General features: G+C 40.3%; 1 protein-coding gene and 4 long non-coding RNA genes across 5 annotated transcripts in view; 2 read left to right on the top strand and 3 right to left on the bottom strand.

Annotated features, from left to right (window-relative positions):
- LOC311011713 overlaps positions 1-18,866 on the top strand; it is a 354,053-nt gene that overhangs the window by 212,925 nt on the left and 122,262 nt on the right. The window lies entirely within an intron of this gene.
- Positions 1,717-5,180, top strand: LOC311012012. Its single transcript, XR_014596969.1, has 5 exons — positions 1,717-1,751; positions 1,934-2,011; positions 2,757-2,839; positions 3,170-3,213; positions 5,096-5,180. It is a non-coding gene; the product is annotated as an uncharacterized lncRNA (long non-coding RNA).
- Positions 8,112-10,136, bottom strand: LOC311012707. Its single transcript, XR_014597065.1, has 3 exons — positions 10,010-10,136; positions 9,612-9,776; positions 8,112-8,886 (listed from the first exon to the last, which is right to left on the bottom strand). It is a non-coding gene; the product is annotated as an uncharacterized lncRNA (long non-coding RNA).
- LOC311012408 (uncharacterized protein) lies at positions 11,142-15,407 on the bottom strand (the record flags this gene model as incomplete). Its single annotated transcript, XM_084007873.1, has 10 exons — positions 15,077-15,407; positions 14,749-14,847; positions 14,019-14,251; positions 13,743-13,921; positions 13,520-13,616; positions 13,317-13,426; positions 11,931-12,056; positions 11,685-11,799; positions 11,528-11,590; positions 11,142-11,150 (listed from the first exon to the last, which is right to left on the bottom strand). Exons 2-10 carry the CDS (start codon positions 14,753-14,755, stop codon positions 11,142-11,144), a joined length of 939 nt encoding a protein of 312 aa, XP_083863999.1. The 5' UTR covers positions 14,756-14,847; positions 15,077-15,407.
- LOC311011980 lies at positions 17,249-17,989 on the bottom strand. The gene is made up of 3 exons (XR_014596966.1): positions 17,879-17,989; positions 17,658-17,745; positions 17,249-17,317 (listed from the first exon to the last, which is right to left on the bottom strand). It is a non-coding gene; the product is annotated as an uncharacterized lncRNA (long non-coding RNA).

Raw genomic sequence — 18,866 nt, forward strand, 5'->3', positions numbered from 1 at the left:
CAATACCTATGAAGTGGCGGTTACGTTTTAGGTGTTTGTCAGTTTGAAATAGTTTTCCCCAAGGCTAACTTATATCCGTAGGCTACAGCCCAAGCTGATCAAATCTGTCTTGTTAGTATGAATACTTTTTTCCCTATTGCAAAACACATTTCGCAAGTTCGTTCAGTTTGGGTTACAAACAAATCCTTGACTCAGCCATGTCTTTGCCCATCCGTTTTTTGTTGTTTTTTTTGTGGCCACCCATCCGACCATGTTAGTGATTGAGACTGCCATTGCGCATAACATGACGTGTATGAGTAAGTGAATGTGATGTGTGGCAGACCTAGGATTGTTATCTAACTAAGGAAGGCTCTGTACTTAAAATTGCTCTTGGAGGGTTAGAGTTTCAATTCAGTCATGCTCTGTATGAAAGTCTAAGGCAGACAAGAGTAATACCCCTACTATGCTATCATGCACATGCAAGTTGACAGGCACACCAAACACACCCACATACAGTATGCGCACACCTTTTACACATCCCCAATGAGCCATCTCTTATACATATTCACTTACTGTATGTATGCATCAGCTCTTCCATAAGTTAAAATGTGTGCATCTGAGTTGCATCTGCATCTGTTGCATCTGACAACATGCTGATGTAGAGCTGGAGTCTGTAACATATATCACTGCCACAGTGTAACATAAACATAAAGCCCTTATTATATAATATTATTACAAGCCTTTTTTTCTTTCAGGTAGAAAAGCTTCACGTGTTGGGATGGAGGCCAATTCTCTTATTGGAATACCCCAAAAAGACCTGCAAAATGTTGCTTCCGGGGGGGCTCACTGTTAAACCAGGAGAGCAGGCCTGTCTTCAAAATATCGTAGAAATTTACGATTTGATAGTTTCAGGTTATTCCACATTTATTTTAAATTATAACAATTTTAAACAACCCCAATTCTAAAAACAATGTGACACTGTAAAACCTAAATGACACCAAATAACTACATTCAATTACAGTATGCGAGTATTAATTGTTTTCTCTTTTTAACTCTGCTACCTTTCACATTTTGATATACTGTAATTGCATATTATATATTCTATATGTTTCTTTTATTCTTTCAGAAAAGTACAGAACAGTTGAGCCCTCCCAGGATGTGGTCATTCTTAATTTGGAGACCATCAGTCAAGGTAGGCTAAGGAGAGCTTTATTGTTATCTTGCATATTTTGTGAGAATGTATTTTAGCAGCATATTATTATTAGCCTGGCCATTACCAGCGTTTGATTTCGATTCTCTCCCGTCATTCAGTCTGGGAACCTGTCGTTGGATTCCAATTAGTCCCTTCAGCGTGGCTTGCATGTTTACTTTTGAACTCATTGGTCGAGCGAAACGCATTGCATTTATCAAGAATTTCTAATATTACTTCCTAATACTTGCCAAACGGATAATTTGGACAACACATTTACCTTTGATAATCCATCCAAACTTCTGCTGACAGAAATACGTTCATATCTGTAGAGTTTGTGACTTCAGATATGAAACTGTTCACTGATTGGGCGGTCAGACTGAGCCCTAAAGAATGAGGCGTTAGCCGGACTCTGTTCTGAAGCAGAATCAAATTGGGCAGAAGTACGTAGGCTGGTATGACCAGGCTATATTATTATGGGTATTGTAGCACATTATAGTCTCTCTTCACCTGCTTACATATTGTTTTTTTTTTCTGTCTAAAAATGTAGAAGAGTTGGATGAAGGACAACAGCTGGTCTCAGGTAACTCCCAGCAAGTCAATATGATAAGATTATATCTCATTATGCTCTGCCTGCTTACTGCTGTCTCACTTTGTCTTGCTGTGTTCAACTTTTTCCTGAATTGAGCTTGAGAAAACACTCATACTGTACACAGTGCATACCTCACCTGCTAACATATTGTTTTTTTCTGTCTAAAAATTTAGAAGACTTGGTCAACGTAGACCAACACCCTCAGATCAGCAGTGTGGCAGCAACAAAAAAAAGACTGCCAAGAACCAAAGGTGTACCTTTAAACTTAAAGTTGATATTCTGCCATATTTCACTTCATCCTCAAAAAGTTTACTATTTTATTAAATGATTGAATTAAATTTAGCTAAACTTTTCTTCTATATGAAATGAGCAATAATGAATTTTTGGAAAATTGCAGTCTTTGGGCCCTAGTTTCGTAGACCAGGCGCAGCCAGCTCTCAGCGCACCTGCGCCGCGCCGACGGGGTGTGTCCGCCTGGACTTTGCAAGTTTCGTGCACGGCGCAGTCTAGCGCAGGCACGCCTCCAGTCACTCCCACCCCCGCAAGTGGGAAAGAGGGAGGAGAGCCAGCTGTAATTCGCCTTGCGCCCAGTCTCAGTCTCGGCGAGGCTTTTTGCCACGAAACTTCCACTGCACCAAGCTGAATCTGTGACGCCTCCCCCTGCTGTGCCGCCACACCCATCTCGGCGCAGGCGATCCACCAAACTGCCAAACTGACCGTGGGCAAGGCTGCACTGGTCGAAACTTGCATTACACCGGCTCCACCACCCTGCGCCACCCTTCGCTGCGCCACGAAACTAGGGCCCATAATGTCATTATGTCTGTGTCAACATAACCCTTTTTTTTTTTTTTTTTTTTTTTACATATTTTCAATTTACAACAAATAATCTGTAGCATGTTGCATGATACATTATACAGTATGATGTGCTGGTTATTTGTTTCCTTTCTTATATGTTGTATTTGGATTAACATATCTATATTTCCCTATGACAAACAGCTTCTAAGAAAGAAAAGGATTGTCCCCACAATCACCAAGAGGTGCATTCTTACAATCGTGTCCTGAAGACGAGGAAGAAAAAGGTTATTCCAGTTAAATGAAATTAATGAAATACAATGGATTATTTACCAATAATGTTTGATCACATGTTTATTTCTAATGCCACTAATTGGATAATGGAAATAGTTTATTGCATCAGTTATCTAACTGGATATTGAAGCTCATGAAGGGAATGGAAAGTGAGTGGACCTTGACGAGATATTAGCTGAACTGAAGTGTTTTGTATTTACAAAACATTATGAATTGCATTGCTGATACAACATTTAAGTTTAAAACACTTCAATGTAAAGTTGAGAGCAGTGTTTATCTTAATCAAAGTAGTAATTTTCTATTTCTTTGTTTGTCCTCCACAGGGAAAAACAGAGAAATTAATTGACTGGCTGCCCTGCAAACTGTGGTGCGTTGGTTGTCTTCCACACTAGTTAGACACTCAAAATCATCCACATAACTACGATGTCCAGCAGACATACACATCACTCACAACAATCAGATACTGTTAACAACATGTAAATACTTACAGTATCTCACAGAAGTAAGTACACCCCATCTTTTTATGGGCCAACCCTGAAGACATTGCACTTTGCTAGAATGCAGAGTAGTCAATTTACAGCTTGTATAAAATGTGAATTTACTGTTCCCTCAAAACTCAACACACAACCCTTAAGGTCTGTACCATCAAGGACTTTATATTATGAGGAGACTAGACACTCGGCGGTCATCTTGAATCCTCAAGGGCAGTTATTTCAGCTATTAGAAAGACCAGAGCACATTAAAATCAATGGGGAGTCTGGTGTAACTCCAGATAGGCAGGTCAAACAAAGCACACCACGCGAATCACTGTCTCAATCAGAATGGATTGGTCTCCCAGAATTGCTAAAACAAAGCAAAACAAGACTTGATTCTCCACGTTAGTAGTTATTGAAGACCGAATACCAAACATTTCACTACATTTTATGAACATTATGCAACATTTGTAGAATTTTCGAAAATCTGAACATTGTCCTCACGATGCATCCAAGCATGGCTATTGGGCAAAGGTGAAACCAAACACAAGGCACTGTAAATGATGCCCCTTCCCAACAACGCCATTGGCTACTTACAGACTAAGGGCAGGACTTTCTGTTCACAACTGTCGGCCATGTTTCCGTCACAGCCCGCCTACGGAGAGCCGTGCCACTTCCCATTAGCCCCATTGTACCAGTGTTTGGTTGCAGTTTCACCAAAGGTCCACTGGGGATGATAACGCACAAGCGCAGAATGAATGGGGTTCTATGGAGCTAGAAAGCTAAATTAGCAAGTGCATACAGTTTATCCTACAAAATATTTTGAGGGAGTGGCTTTCGTGTGACTCTAAATCTACAAACAATGATCAGTGACTAATTTGTGCATGATTTTTCACATTTCATTGCGCATCTTCACAAAACATCTTGCCTAATCGCCTTTTTCAAAAAGGTTTGAAAAAGGCATCCCCACACACACCCCTCCCCTTTTTGAAATTTGGAAAGGCCTTTTAGACCAAAATTGTCTTAAAAATTAAAATGTTCAGCTGAGAGTATTTTATTAGGCTCCCATTTAGGATGTCACAGTCAAATAGCCAGTCAAAAAATGTCATCCTGAGAAAAGTGGATTTGAGTGGTATAGCGTAGCCCCGTAGAAGCCCATTCATTCTGCGCTCACCCATGATCACCCCAGTGTAACTGCAATTTAACAGCAACTGGGGAAAAAAAGGCGGAAGTCTCCTTGAGTGGCACTTCTCCTTAAACATTAAACATTCTCTGTTGCCGTTGCCAACTACCCTCATTCATTTTTATGGAAATTTTTTTCAGTGTCCTGACTTGCCTTTAGATGGTCTTTGGTACCACTGCTGACACAAGTGAGGACACCTGCAGTTTAAAATGTCTAAATTGGGCTAAAAAGTCTATGTACTGGTTAAGATTTCTATGCACTTCATTTAGCGGATGTGTGCCAAAATCTCTACCTGGGACGAAAACACTGAAAATTACCTCAAGTTGCCCTAGCATTCAATTCAGTGTTGCATAACTGCTGCATTTTGTCATGTGCACAGTATGTGCTTTGGGGAATTGGTTGTGTGTTGTGTGTAGTGAGTTAAGTTATATATAAGTAATATAATTATTATTATTATTATTATTATTATTATTATTATTATTATAACTCCGGTAAATCTAGTGGTCTCTCCACAACAAAAGGTAATAATACAGAATTACTGGTTGTGTAAACATTATAGCATGCCTTTTAAACCATCTCTTCTTTTTTCACAGTGGGAAAACCTGGCCTCCAACTTGGGAGGATGCCTGAAGTACTTTGTGTGTGTGTGTGTGTGTGTGTGTGTGTGTGTGTGTGTGTGTGTGTGTGTGTGTGTGTGTGTGTGTGTGTGTGTGTGTGTGTGTGTGTGTGTGGACCTGTGATGTGTTACATGCGTGATGGGGTTTTAAAAAAAATGGCACCATCATTAGTTTAGTTCTGAATGGCAGTTTTACAACACTTGAGTGTTTTAATGTTGAGTGTTTTGAATTTTGAAATCAATAAAGTTTATAATGCATTCGCCATAGTGCTTTATTTTATCCATCCATCCATCCATTGTCTACCGCTTATCCTGTATTCAGGGTCACGGGGGGGCTGGAGCCGATCCCAGCTGTTGGGCGAAGGCAGGGTACACCCTGGACAGGACGCCAGTCTATCACAGGGCCGACATGTAGAGACAAACAACCATTCACACTCACATTCATACCTATGGGCAATTTAGAGTCACCAATGAATCTATCCCCATCCTGCATGTCTTTGGACTGTGGGAGGAAGCCGGAGGACCTGGAGAGAACCCACGCTTACACGGGGAGAACATGCAAACTCCACACAGAAGGAACCCGGGCCGACCAGGGAATCGAACCCAGGACCCTCTTGCTGTGAGGCGCCAGTGCTACCCACTACACCACCGTGCAGCCCTGCTTTATTTTATCTTTATCTTATTTCATCTTACTGTGAAACGGTTTGGAGGTACATGTTTAGCATACAGCCCCTTTTAAGTGATCTGAATTCAGTTCAAGTGAACAAGTTACTAGCCTCAGTAGCCTTGACATACCGATGGTGCCTTGCATGCAATTTCATTTAATTGTCAAATTTTAAGATTAAGTAGATTGACACAAGTTACCTTAATCCTTAATTCTCAAAAACAATTCACTTTATTGCATTGTGGTTAGTTTTCCCTTGGACAATTAACATGAATCAGCCCATACATTAATAGGTCAAAGCAAACTTGGATGTATTGGTATTAACAACAGATGATCTACAACCAAATTTGAGATAGGAGACTACTTGTAGGTGCCAGAGTTTGCTTAGAGTGTTCACATTATGCCCCCATGAGTCACCGTTCTTCACTATGAGGTCTTAAGGGTCAAAGCACTCTTATAAACTTAGGTGTTGCCAGCAGGCTTCACTCACTCACACTTTGTTTGTGGCATCTTGGTATTACAACTATCTGTACCGTATCAGATTAGTATGTTTACTGTATATGTAAAAAAAAATTAAATATCCGATTCAAGACTTGAGGATCGGAACACCTATCCGTAGTAGGCTATAAAATTACACTGAAGAGACAGATAGGCCTACTGTAGATCAGTTGTAGGCAATTATTTTGGCTGAAGGGCAAAATTACCCAACGTGCCGGTCAGTGCGGCCAACTAGAAGATGGTTTTGGGACTAAACTAACAATCTTGAATGTGAACATAATATTGTGAGGTGGGAAAAATGATTAGCCTATAAATCCAGCATCCAAAAGTAACGAGCATGAGGAGCACAGAGGCCAAGCAGGGACTGGCCCTATGATACATTGACCATGATAAGGTGCTATAGGAGATGGTGCTATGATATTAATGTGAGGCTACAATTAGCACATTTACACAGTAGAAACTGGACAAATGTTGCCTGGTCTGACGTGTCTCAAATTCTGTTAAGACAAGATTTACTGTCAATAGCATGCAAGCCTGTAAAGGCCTACATCATGCCATGTAACCACTTGCTGTGTTTTTCTTACTGTAGCTGAGTGTAGGCTACCACAAAGACAGCCTACAAGAGATGAATACCCTGTTGTAGATCTGATAATGACAGACATGGCACACCTCACACTAGAAAAGTATGTTTTTTTTTGGTATAAAGAAGAGTGTATAGTTTCTACAAGAGTGTTTCATTTTTCTAAATATGTGAGGTATTCTGCAAATAGGGTGTCCAATTGTGTTAGTTGTGTGTAGTGTTTTTAAAAAAATGAGCACTATTTGACAATTGTGTGTAAGCAAAATACTGTTGGGATGAGGTACATGAACAGAACAGTGGTGATCAGGTCAAACAAGATACCGGTATGCAATTTTATTTCACACTGATAATTTTCATTTTTCTGGGCATAATCATGGTCTTACACTCACAATTGCATGAGCATAGACACAAAGAGTCATCAGGACCAGTACCCTACTGTAACCTATTTGAGGCTGCTCCATCACCCGTTACGGTATCCTGGACCCCACCCTGTCATTCCAGTCCCATATTCATAACACCACACAATCCGCATTCTATCACCTGAATTATATTGCAAGACTCCGACTCTTAATCTCAGACTCTGAGAATAACTGAAACCCTCATCCACTGCTTCATCTCAACCCATCTGGACTAAGGCAATGCTATGCTTACTGGGCTCCCATCCAAAACCCTGGACAGAGTGTAATATGTACAGAACTCAGCTGCAGCTTAACTGGCATTACGCCCTGGCAGCACATCACCCCGCCCTGATGCAGCTTCAATGGTTACCAGTCAAGTTCTGTATCAAATTCAAAATTCTCCCTCCCAGTTAAATGTCCCTTCACAATCAGGCCCCGGTGAATTCTCCGACGTCCTCCATCTCTACACCACCTGCGGTCGCTCAGGTCCTCTGACAAGGATCAGCTGGCAATTTCACGCACCAGACTCATGACCTTTGGGGATAGGGATTTTTGCGTGTCTGCCCCCACTCTGTGGAATCAGCCCTCATCCGCTATGTCCCTTCAATTGTAAGTCTGGTGTTAATTGACACCTTGCATTGACATTGCACACCTTTTCTCTGAGGCTTGACTGGAATGTAGGTCTTCAGTTTAACAGTTATGTTACCTTTGCCTTTACCTAGAATTGTTAGGCTACTGAAGAAGTTGTCCATGGAGATGGTGGAAGTAGGCCTTTGTATAACACTGCAATAGTGTAATAAGATGACACCACACAATGTTAATAACGACTGATTTTTATTAACCAACTGAGGAAGTGACAATTTTTTATAAAAGACTCAAGTTTAGATAACTAAAACTTATAATAAAACACACTTTCTGTGTGTTTCATAATCTCCTCGATCATGACACTGTTTAATTGATTAAAAAAAAAGGTTTTCCAATACAATCCAATACGGGTTCTCCGGCTTCCTCCCACAGTCCAAACACATGCAGGATGGAGATAGGATGGGGACTCCAATTGCCCGCAGGTGTGAATGTGAGCGTGTCTCTACATGTTGGCCCTGTGATCGACTGGCGACCTGGGGTGTGGTGACCAGGGTGAACCCTGCCTTCGCCCAATGACAGCTGGGATCAGCTCCAGCCCCCCCCCCCCCACCCTGAATACAGAATAAATCGGAAGACGATGGATGGATGGAATGAACATTAAGGCTTATTGAGCAATTTCAAACTGAACTTGAATATTTGTGTGTCTGTTTGTTAGAGAGAGAGAGAGCATGCGAGAGAGGGGGGAGCAGGGGTGCAATAAAATGGATACAGGTTAAGAGATACAAGTTAACAGAAAGCAAAATAACACATACAAATGTTGTCCTCCATAAATATTTCCTAATCCTCTTCCTCTGACTCTGCACTACTGAAGCCATCTTCTTCCTCAGAATCCACCCTGCATTCAGCGTCTTCAATCCTCAAGTCATCGACTATAGCTTGATATGTGCTCACAGCTTGTTGGCATGAACTCTCCATTTCTGAGGACCTCCGCATTAGGACACTCTCAAAACCTTTTGCTGCTTCCTCTGACACGTCACCAAAATCTGTATTAAAATAGAAAATGTTGAAAATGTGAAACATGTCAGTGTTTTTTTTTTCTTTTTTTAAAAAAAGAGAATAAATTCAGAAAAATATGAATTCCAAAATCATATAACAGAGCTATCTTAAGAGAGACATGAACACATTTAACAGAGATATGTTATTAATTAATTAATAATTACCAAGGTTCTGATTCGGTTTGAAAACAAAAATAGTTTTAAATATCTTGGTGGCCGTATTACTGAAGACCTGATTTGGACAAATCACACCAATTCACTGCTCATCAGTGGAGTTTCCACCTCAGACGCCTTGAGCTACCTGAACAAATTAAGAACTTTTCAAGATCCACCAGTGAAAGTTTTATCAATGGATAGATCAGAATTCAGTATGGAAACAGCACCGAGCTAGACCGTACGGCCCAGTGGAGTAGTTCAATTAACTGAACATACCACCAGGAATGCCCTACCTGACCTACAGGACATATACATAAGGGGACACAGTATCAGTCGATACACAAATGAAGACCTTTGCAGGAGCACCAACACATAGAAAACACTTGCACTTGTCTGTCTGTTTATTTATTACACACATTGCACAGTTAGGAGACAGTGGAATAAACATTTCACTGCATGTACTGTTATCCTGTATAATTGTATGCGACAAAAACATTTAAATTTGGGTTTACATTTAATGTTGAGCCAGGATAACAAATGTTCAGAATTCAACATACCGCCCATCCTAATGTTGTCTTTCAGTTTGTCCACTCGCTTTATCTCCGTCCTCAACGTCATGATGTGCTGAGACATTTCCTTCACGAGGATGCTCTGCTCCTCCTCGTAACGTCTGAGCAGCATGATTTGGTCAAAAAGCGACCTTTTCAGCCTGAATGAGTTGCCTGTAGGTAGAGGAAAGTTAGGGAAATATGAAAAGAGAATACTTTTGTGATTACATTTCAAATGCTGAGAGAGAGATAGAGAGAGACAGACAAACAGAGAGAGAGAGATAGATACATTCAGAGTGGGGATTAAAGATGTTTTCTGCACAGTCGTGCTACTAAAACACTTCAAATTTGAGACGGTGAATTACTTAAATTTTTAGTCAGAAGGGTACACATAAAGGACATCATACCATCTTCACGTCTCTCCCATGGCAGGATGTACCCCTCCGTCAAATTGCAGGCCAAGTCCGCATGCGTTGTACTGCAAGACCTTTTCTCTTAGTTTTTTTTTTAAATCTCTTATTTTTCCTTTGCTTACTTTGCCTTGTCTGGTTGCTATCTGCAAAGTGAAACAATAGCCTGAGAAACTCATGGACAACATGGTCAATGTTTTGTTTTGTTTGTCTCATTTTGTTTTGGTTGTTTGATTTTGTAATGTGCCGTTACAATAGCTATCAACAAACCATGCTGACGATAGAGGTCCTGCTTCTTGCATAGAAGGCTCACTGTGATGGTCTCTATTTCTGCCCTGAGGTCCTCTGTACACCCTGTTGTGTAGACTCGCTCTAAATGGGTAAGACAGTCAATGATAATTTAATTCCCAAATTTATATTCACGTTATGTTGTAATAGTTGTTGCAATGTGCTTGATTTACCTGTGACTGCCCATTGCTGGACATCAGACACCCACTGTTCTGTCGTTTGCTGATTGATTTTATGCTTTTGCTGAAAGTCACTGAGACTGGCAGCTTCCACTTTTGCCCTCTCTGAGATCTTCAAAACACCAAAAAAGTAAAACAATATCATGAAATGTTCTAGCAAAAAAAAAAAAAAAAAAAAAAAAAATAAACTTAATCCAATCTTTATGAAATTAACTTACTGTGACATATCTGTGGGCCAAGGCTTTGTGGAGGTTCTCTGTCTTTTTTCTGTTCCAACCCATGGCCTGTTGCGTCAGCATATTCTCTCTCCCTAATTTAAACAAAAATAAATCCACATGCTGGTTAGGACAGATTCACATTCAAAAAGCTATTTAATTTGAGAAAATCAGATAGACATGACTTGGCTTAAAAGTGTGTGTAATAACATTAAATAACAATACCATAATAAGTCTTCAGAATGTTTTCTTCACAGTTTATGGTGTCAGTGTATTGTGTCAGAACATTACATGTGCTATACCAACCTGCTTTTGTCATGTATTTTGTGACGAGAGCTGCCCTGGAGAGAAAGCTGTTAACCTAGATGTAAAGAAAAGACTTACATTAAACTATCCCTATATAAACTGAAAACAAAAGAAATAAAAGTACATACATTAATTACATTGCTATATAAACTGACAAAAAAAACAAACAACATAAATTAAACAACAATTTTGAATCTCTATCATGAAGAGAAATCAAATGCAAGTTGATGTGGCCTTTGCACGATGGAACAGCTAGGGAGTTTGAATAGTGATCCAATTGTACATGATGCATGTACATACGCACTGGTGACATTATGTACTGCCCATTTGGAATTCATTCAGGATTGGGTAATGGGTGTTGTCACTGTAACACTGCAATATTCTGAAGTGGCAATGGAGTAACTGTTCTTCCCATTCCCTGTACTGTAGATGTGCATCCTCATTCACATCCTGCTTTTTTCTTAAATTGAAGGCTCAGGGAAGAGTCCTATATCCACATAGTTTCAATAATGACAGTAATAACATACTTGTTCAACTTCCTCTCCAACAGTGTTCCCTACTCCATCTTGATTCCTGCCACCCCATCTCACCTGCAACATAGTGTTTTACCATTTCTTTGTAATGGTTTGTAATGGCTAAAGTGAAATGTAAAGTATTATTATTATGATTTAAAATTTGAAGTACCTCGCATTTTGTTGTATGTGCTTTGGCGTGCATTACACTGAGAAATGGTCTCATATGCATCAAAGGCTGAAGAGCTGGAGACTCAACAACCACTTTGCTTAGGTAGGGCCAGTACCTACAAAAAGAGAGCAACATAAGTGAGTAATACACACGTTACAACACATTTTGTTGGAGCAATCCAAAACGACGACCCTGACTTAAATACTGACCTACTTAGTATAGAGTAAGTTGACAAAGAGAAATTACCTGCAGACAACATCCATGCAGAAGAAAGTGACATTTGCCCTCTCTCCCAATTCTTTCTGCAAAAACATGGGGTATGCAAATATTTCGCCACGGTAGTGGTTCAGTCCTCGCAATAATATCCCGTGTCTGATTGATAAGAGACAATGTGGTTAATGATGAACTTACACACAAAGGGCCCAAGTTTCATAACAGTATCGACAAAACAGTATGGGCTTTTTTCACCCCCCGCACATGCATCTGTACACTCTCGACATTTACTCACTCAGTCTGGGCAGGGCCGGTGGCTACGGGAATTTGTAATCACCAATCACATATGAACAGTATTGAAATCGAACTTATCAGTTTGCTGATACGTGTCCAGAAACCTTAAGTGAACTGAAGTTATTACCTCTATTCATCTTCTAGGAGAAATTATTTCTCTGCAACACATTTGGGACTACTATTAATGCACATGCATCAGGGAAACGAGTACTCTTCACGTCTCATATAAACAAAGTGCAATAAAAGTATACCTTATCCAAATTGCGCATTCAAAATGATCAGCTGACATCAACATTAAGATACACAATATTCTCATTTTATATGGTATTTATATGGTATGTTTTTTTGGCAATCTTTTCATTGGGTGCAATCACTGCACGCATAGAGCATGTTCCTGTGGATATACAGTAAATCGCAAAAACGTGCACTCCCTCAATACCCAGATGATCTGGGACCCACGGTGCAAAATGCCCAGTAGATTGTAATTTGTGGAGCGGCCAGGTATTGCTAATTACCCAGGATCGGCATACAACAACTTAATTATTGTACAATTACCTGTCCCTTCAGTCTTTGAGGGAGATACTAACAGGTATCCGATATAGGCGGGTGAAAGTGAATATTGAACACCTTTAAAAACCTTGGACTACTGAACAAAATATTGCACAATAAATGTAAAAGGTTGAACAAAAAGTAAAATAGTGATTTGATGACATGGCTTTTCTCATAACTCATGTGATCGGACTTATTTTGCTTTGCTCTAACCAACCCCACCATTAATTAAGTGCAACTTCACTCAAGCCCACGAAAATGCATATACCGTTGATGCCACTGCGCAGGCAGAGAGGTGGACAAGTCCATACCGTTTGTCGATAACGTTATGAAACTTGGGCCCAAAGAATTGCTCAAAACCTTTTTATTCAAAGCTTACTGCCATTTGCATACACCTTCACAGACACACACAAACAGACATTCTCTCTCTCTCTCTCTCTCTCTCTCTCACACACAGTCACATTTCTCTTTTTTTTTTTTTTACAGTACATCAAATATTACATTCTGATGTAGGTCTCCACAACATGAGTGGAAAATGGCACTGTACAATAACATTCTTCTGAGATGCCAACATACCTGCAGACTGCCACCTGTATACCCTCTTCGTCAATTTTGGAGGAGGATTTATTTGATGCCTCCTTACTTGCCCTGAATCTTGACGCCCCACATGTCCCACTGTCATTTGCCTGTGAAGTCAGCTGTTACTCATTTGGACTAATAATAAAGACACATCTTACACACATACGTAAACCGATTGTGGCATGCAGAATCAAACTTACTCTTGCCCCACTGCTTCCTCTGATGCTTTCCAGAAAGGCCATGACTTCAGTGTCTTTGGCTATAAACAAGCCCTCATATAGAGAGGGATCCTCAGTTCTGTGCATTGCAAATTATCACAAAATACATAATTTAATTAACCACACATTACTCTTCATGAAACTATTGAAATGACAATGTTGTTGTTCAAATATCTACATTAACGTCCGTGTAATATTTACATACCCCTTGGATTTTTTAAAGCGGTAATGCTTTCTATTTCCATCACAGCACACTGCCAACATATCTGGTTGACAGGCTGGACAGCAAAACGGATTGTATTCCGCCATGGTCTCTTCATTATGCTTGTTTAAGCAGTATTCAAAATATGTTTTTTGGAACATGTCTGCACAGACCTTGCCTGGCTATGAAATGAAAAAAAAATAAATCTGTTAGGATTTCAAAAAACACAAAATTAGAAATAGTCATAATTGTGTCACAATGTGATTCAGGCAGACTTACCCTTCCTCTTCGTACCGACTGGTGCTCCAGGTGCTTTAAAAAAGCAGTTCTTGAGAGGGAGGGTGCCGACAACTTGAAATTTGAGAATGCCTCAAAAACTTCAATGGCATACAGAGTCTGGCAGTTGATGGTGCTTGGCCAGTAATTGTATTGAATAAGGTCCTTTACCCCCGGAGTCCATTCTTTCTTACAGGCAGAGCAGACCTTTCGGGGCAAACACAACTCGTATCGTCCTGTGAAAAAAGAGACACATTAGACTGAAGGTGGTTCACAGACACAATTGTGGTAAAGTTGATTGAAAATGGAGCTTATGCACGGGGGAGTTTATGGGCCGTTGCAAATAATTTCCGCATCAACATTAGGCCATATATATTCATATGGCGTGCGGACCTAAACTTGTCACAAGTTATTAGCTTTTGGCGAGTGCAATAACAACTCTGTCAGTCACTTGTAGCCTTCCACCACCGCGTACGACAGCACCTTGACGTTGAACTGGAGGAATATCGGCTGGCCTAATGTTGATGCGGAAGTTATTTGCAACGCCCCTTGAACGCCCCCATGCATAAGGTCTATAGTCAGTATTTGACATGACATTTAACATTTGGTAATTGTAGTACTGTATATTGATGTGAAAGTTAAACAGTGAAACAGCTTTTCCATGCTTTCAGATTTCAATTTGGGTTACAGGTTCTGTGGTACTGAAACAAAAAGTGGGACTTCCAGAACATACCATTCATGGTGACCACTGTAATATGCCTCCCATTTGTGACCTCAGCCTCCTCAGTGCACCCACATATTACCCTTTGGGTAGGCAAAGGCAACTGGTGTACTGCAATAAAGATTTAGTTTTTCTACATTACACTAGTGATTTGAAACCCCACTCCAACATCCACAAGTTGTCCAGATGACTATAACATATGTCACTATCACTGCTTTTTGATAAAAAGCAAATGTTTTAGCGTGCGTATATCAAACATAATTAAGAGTTTCCTTTGACAACCAACACACAATATTTCTGGAATCTTCACTAGAGTACAGAAATTGTTGAATGAACATACCCTGCTCACAAAAGTGAGGCTGGCCATTCCCATCCACCACCACTGCCTTTGTAGGGGGAATAGGCTCCAGGTAGCCATGGCATAAAGCCACCCTGTCATGGAAGACATGCCTCCTGTGAACCTCAATGTCACACGTGCCACAGAGGTACTCATAGTCCAGTGGGACACACTCCAGGCACCGAATAACTGCCTTCTCTCCAAGGCATTTCTGGCATGTTTCTTGTGATACTCTCTGGGCCGAGAGTTTGGCATCTAGGAGTACAGGCCTCGCTAATTTTGCCCTGACTTCAGCGAGCACTTGCCGTTGTGTCCAGGCCGTGTCTCCTGTTGCCACTGGAGCAGCAGAGCCAAGAGTACCCCTTAAAATAATTTAACTGTTTAACCATCCATCAATTGTGGGTAGGCATGATACAATTTGAGTTTGACCTTAGAACACACTAGTGTAGGGCTGCAGCTATCAAATCTTTTTGTAATCAAGTAATCTATAGATTTTTTTATCGATTAATCGAGTAATTGTATATCACCCAGAAGATGTTTTTTTTATAATTTTCATATAAAAACAAAGCATTTTGGTGCATTCTGACAAAATAATAAAGACAAAATAGAACATTTCCTGACAAAGACAAATGGGGCCGGGGAACTAAGTTTTAACTTAATTTATTTGCCTTGTAGAATTCAGAAAGTTTGGGTATATACATAAGTTATTACTCTCTCTCTCTCTGTGTGCTTGTGAGAAAGTAAGTGAGTGGGCTCATGGTCAGTAGTCTACTGCATAATATTTAAATCCGGACAGTTGGGTCCCAAATCCTTCACCCTTTTTCTTGTCCACATTCGACAACTAAAACATTGAGTTTCTCAAAGACAATTAATCTAGTTTTCCTTCACCACAAGCACAGTCGCCATCCTTCCTTCACAATTTGACGAGTCTCCGCTAGCCACCTTTTTGTTTTCTTCCTGGAAGTAGTTACAGCGCCAACATAACGCGCGCAAGACTAGTGGACATGCTTGATTTGCTGAATTGTCCAATCACGTTAAGATTAAACATTTGGAAAACAATGAGATTGGTTCAGGGCGCACAAAATGCACCCTACAAGCGGGATTTTCATAGCCTGGTGACACCACCCTACATACTTCGGCCCAAAATTTTATTTCATTCTCGAACGTAGTCTGGCCCAGCCCACGTTCCTAGCTCCTCTGTGTGATCTCCCCAATCAGAGAACAGGGGTTTCATAGCTGAAGTTACAAACTCTGCAAATATGAACTTATTTGTCAGAAGAATTTTTTATCGATTCTCAAAGATAAATATATTGTAGTAGGAAGTAGTAGCAAGTAGATAAATTCAATGCGTATTTTTAATCTGCTCTCAACATTGTGAGAAGAACGTCAGGGTTAACGTGTAGGCCAGGGGTCGGTCCAGCATGAAGAGCCACAAAAAAAGCTAAAGTCACTCTGCGAGCTGCACACATATGCCCGCAATACAACACCAGTAAAGTGATTATAGGCAGGACAAGAGAAATAAATGGCCACTCATTTATTTTTACAATTTAGTTTACAATCCCTTAGTCCAAGAAAAAGTGACATAAATAAAAGAGCAGCCACGACCCGCACAACAGCAGCAAAGAGCTGCAGGTTCGTTAGCCCTGGTGTAGCCTATGCATCAGTCTTAAAATCAGCATAGTGTGATCATTATGCAAAGTGATCATTATGCATTATCAGCTCTGCTGATCGGAATGTCATAGCGTCTATCTTAAACATTCACAGATGTAATGCTTTTTTTGTTGTTTTTTTTTTTACATGTAATGAGCGCTAGGATTCGGAGCAGGGAGGGAGAGTGAGAGAGAAAGAGGGACGTCCGGCAGGTGATCTCGCCGGTTACATCGAAAAACTGCTGGAGCAGGAAAGGCTAAAAATTACGTGTGGTGGTATTTAAGCGAACATTCGAGGCGGGTAATTTTCCTCAAGGAATTTTTGAAACTGAGTTATTTGAGTTACTCCAGTAATTGTTGCAGCCCTACACCAGAGTTCAATTCAACATTTGATAACAACACACCCCCGCCTCACACACACACACACACACACACACACACACACACACACACACACACACACACACACACACACACACACACACACACACACAGTCATGTTCAGTCAGAAAGATTGCATACTCACCAAGACTTGCAGTCAATTCCATTCCCTCCATCTGGACTTGGACTTCCTCACTCACTGGGTTCATGGAAGCTGCAGAGACCAATATTTTGTTCAAGTTCAAGTTTATTATCATGTACTCATAAATAACCGTTTATCAGCGTTGGCACTCCTTGCTCAAGTGTCCACTCAACTTCAATAAAAAAAGAATAAATTAAATCGATTAAATACGATAGAGAGAGAAGGATGAAGAGGGTAAAAAATCCAAAATTTGGATTGTGTATTCTATCAGGCTCCTAAAGTTTCTGACATTTTAGTCTGGAAATTCATAAAAAAAAAGCAAACATCTGTCAAAGAGGGATACCACCATATTTCCACCCACTGGTATTTAGTGAATTATCTTAACCATGACAACAGTGCAGTAAACAACAACCTGATGCAGGTCTGGGTGATGTCTGACGTCTGACTGCTCTTTTTCTCCTTTTTTTGGGGGCAGGAACAGAGGGGTTTCCCATTGCAGCCTACATGACAATAAGGGCAACATTTTCAGACACAATACCAGATTGTTAAATTATACTTTACATTGGATTACTCAAACAACAGCAATATCAAATTTCATACAAATGCAAGTAAGCTGATGAAAATTGGTCTCACCCGGGCGTTAAGGAGTAGCACATGACTCATTTCACCCATCATGTGGTCCCTGATGTCAGCAGGATCAGAAAAAATCCTCGGGGATTTGGGCATTTTGGACTTGGACAATACAGACACACAATACAGATACACAAAATACAGGAGTGTGTGTGTGTGTGTGTATGTGTGTGTGTGTGTGTGTGTGTGTGTGTGTGTGAGAGAGAGAGAGAGAGAGAGAGAGAGAGAGAGAGAGAGAGAGAGAGAGAGAAGTAGTAAGGGAGAGAGAGGGAAGCAGTAAAAGAGAAAGAGAGGAGCAGTATGGAACAGAGGTAGAGAGAGAGTGAGTGGCTCTTAAAAGTGCCTTTTTAAAGTGCTTTTTGAAATTGAAGTTCGCTATCTCGTATATGATCTGTAACAAAGAAAAATACATAATTAGAATTATATTTTGAATGAATATCTCTACATTCATTAACATAAATGATATGATGTGATTACTAACATGTTCTACAAGAATAGAATATCTATGACTCTAATCACCTGACAATCAAATTGCTCAAATACCATTTGTGTTCTTCTCCACAAGAATCACTGAAGCACTTTTCTTCCACCTTTAACTGGTTGAAAAGTGCTGTTCTTCATTTTTTTAATGGCCCTTGACAGCGTGTATTTTTCTGTACGTGCCCCCCCCCCCCCCCCTCCAAACCCCTGCTGATCTGTACCATCTATTTATCATTACATATTAAGCAACAAACGTCTGTGTGTCTGTGGTTGGCTGGGTATTCGTAGCTTATAAACTTAGGCTTGACAAAGAAAGAAAGACGACATGCGTAATTTTTAAGCGAGTCATTTATGTAAACCATACCATCGGAAGCGCTCCATGATTTAACATCAGAACTTGCATGTGGTACGGAAAGCATTGTTGTGTTATGGTCTGGGAGATCAATGCGCGCGACAATGCAATTTAACCTAGGCTTACTTTCACCTCTCATTCCAAAATAGAACAATGAAT

This window comes from Eutrigla gurnardus, assembly GCF_963514095.1.
Source record: "Eutrigla gurnardus genome assembly, chromosome: 4".
NCBI lineage: Eukaryota > Metazoa > Chordata > Actinopteri > Perciformes > Triglidae > Eutrigla > Eutrigla gurnardus.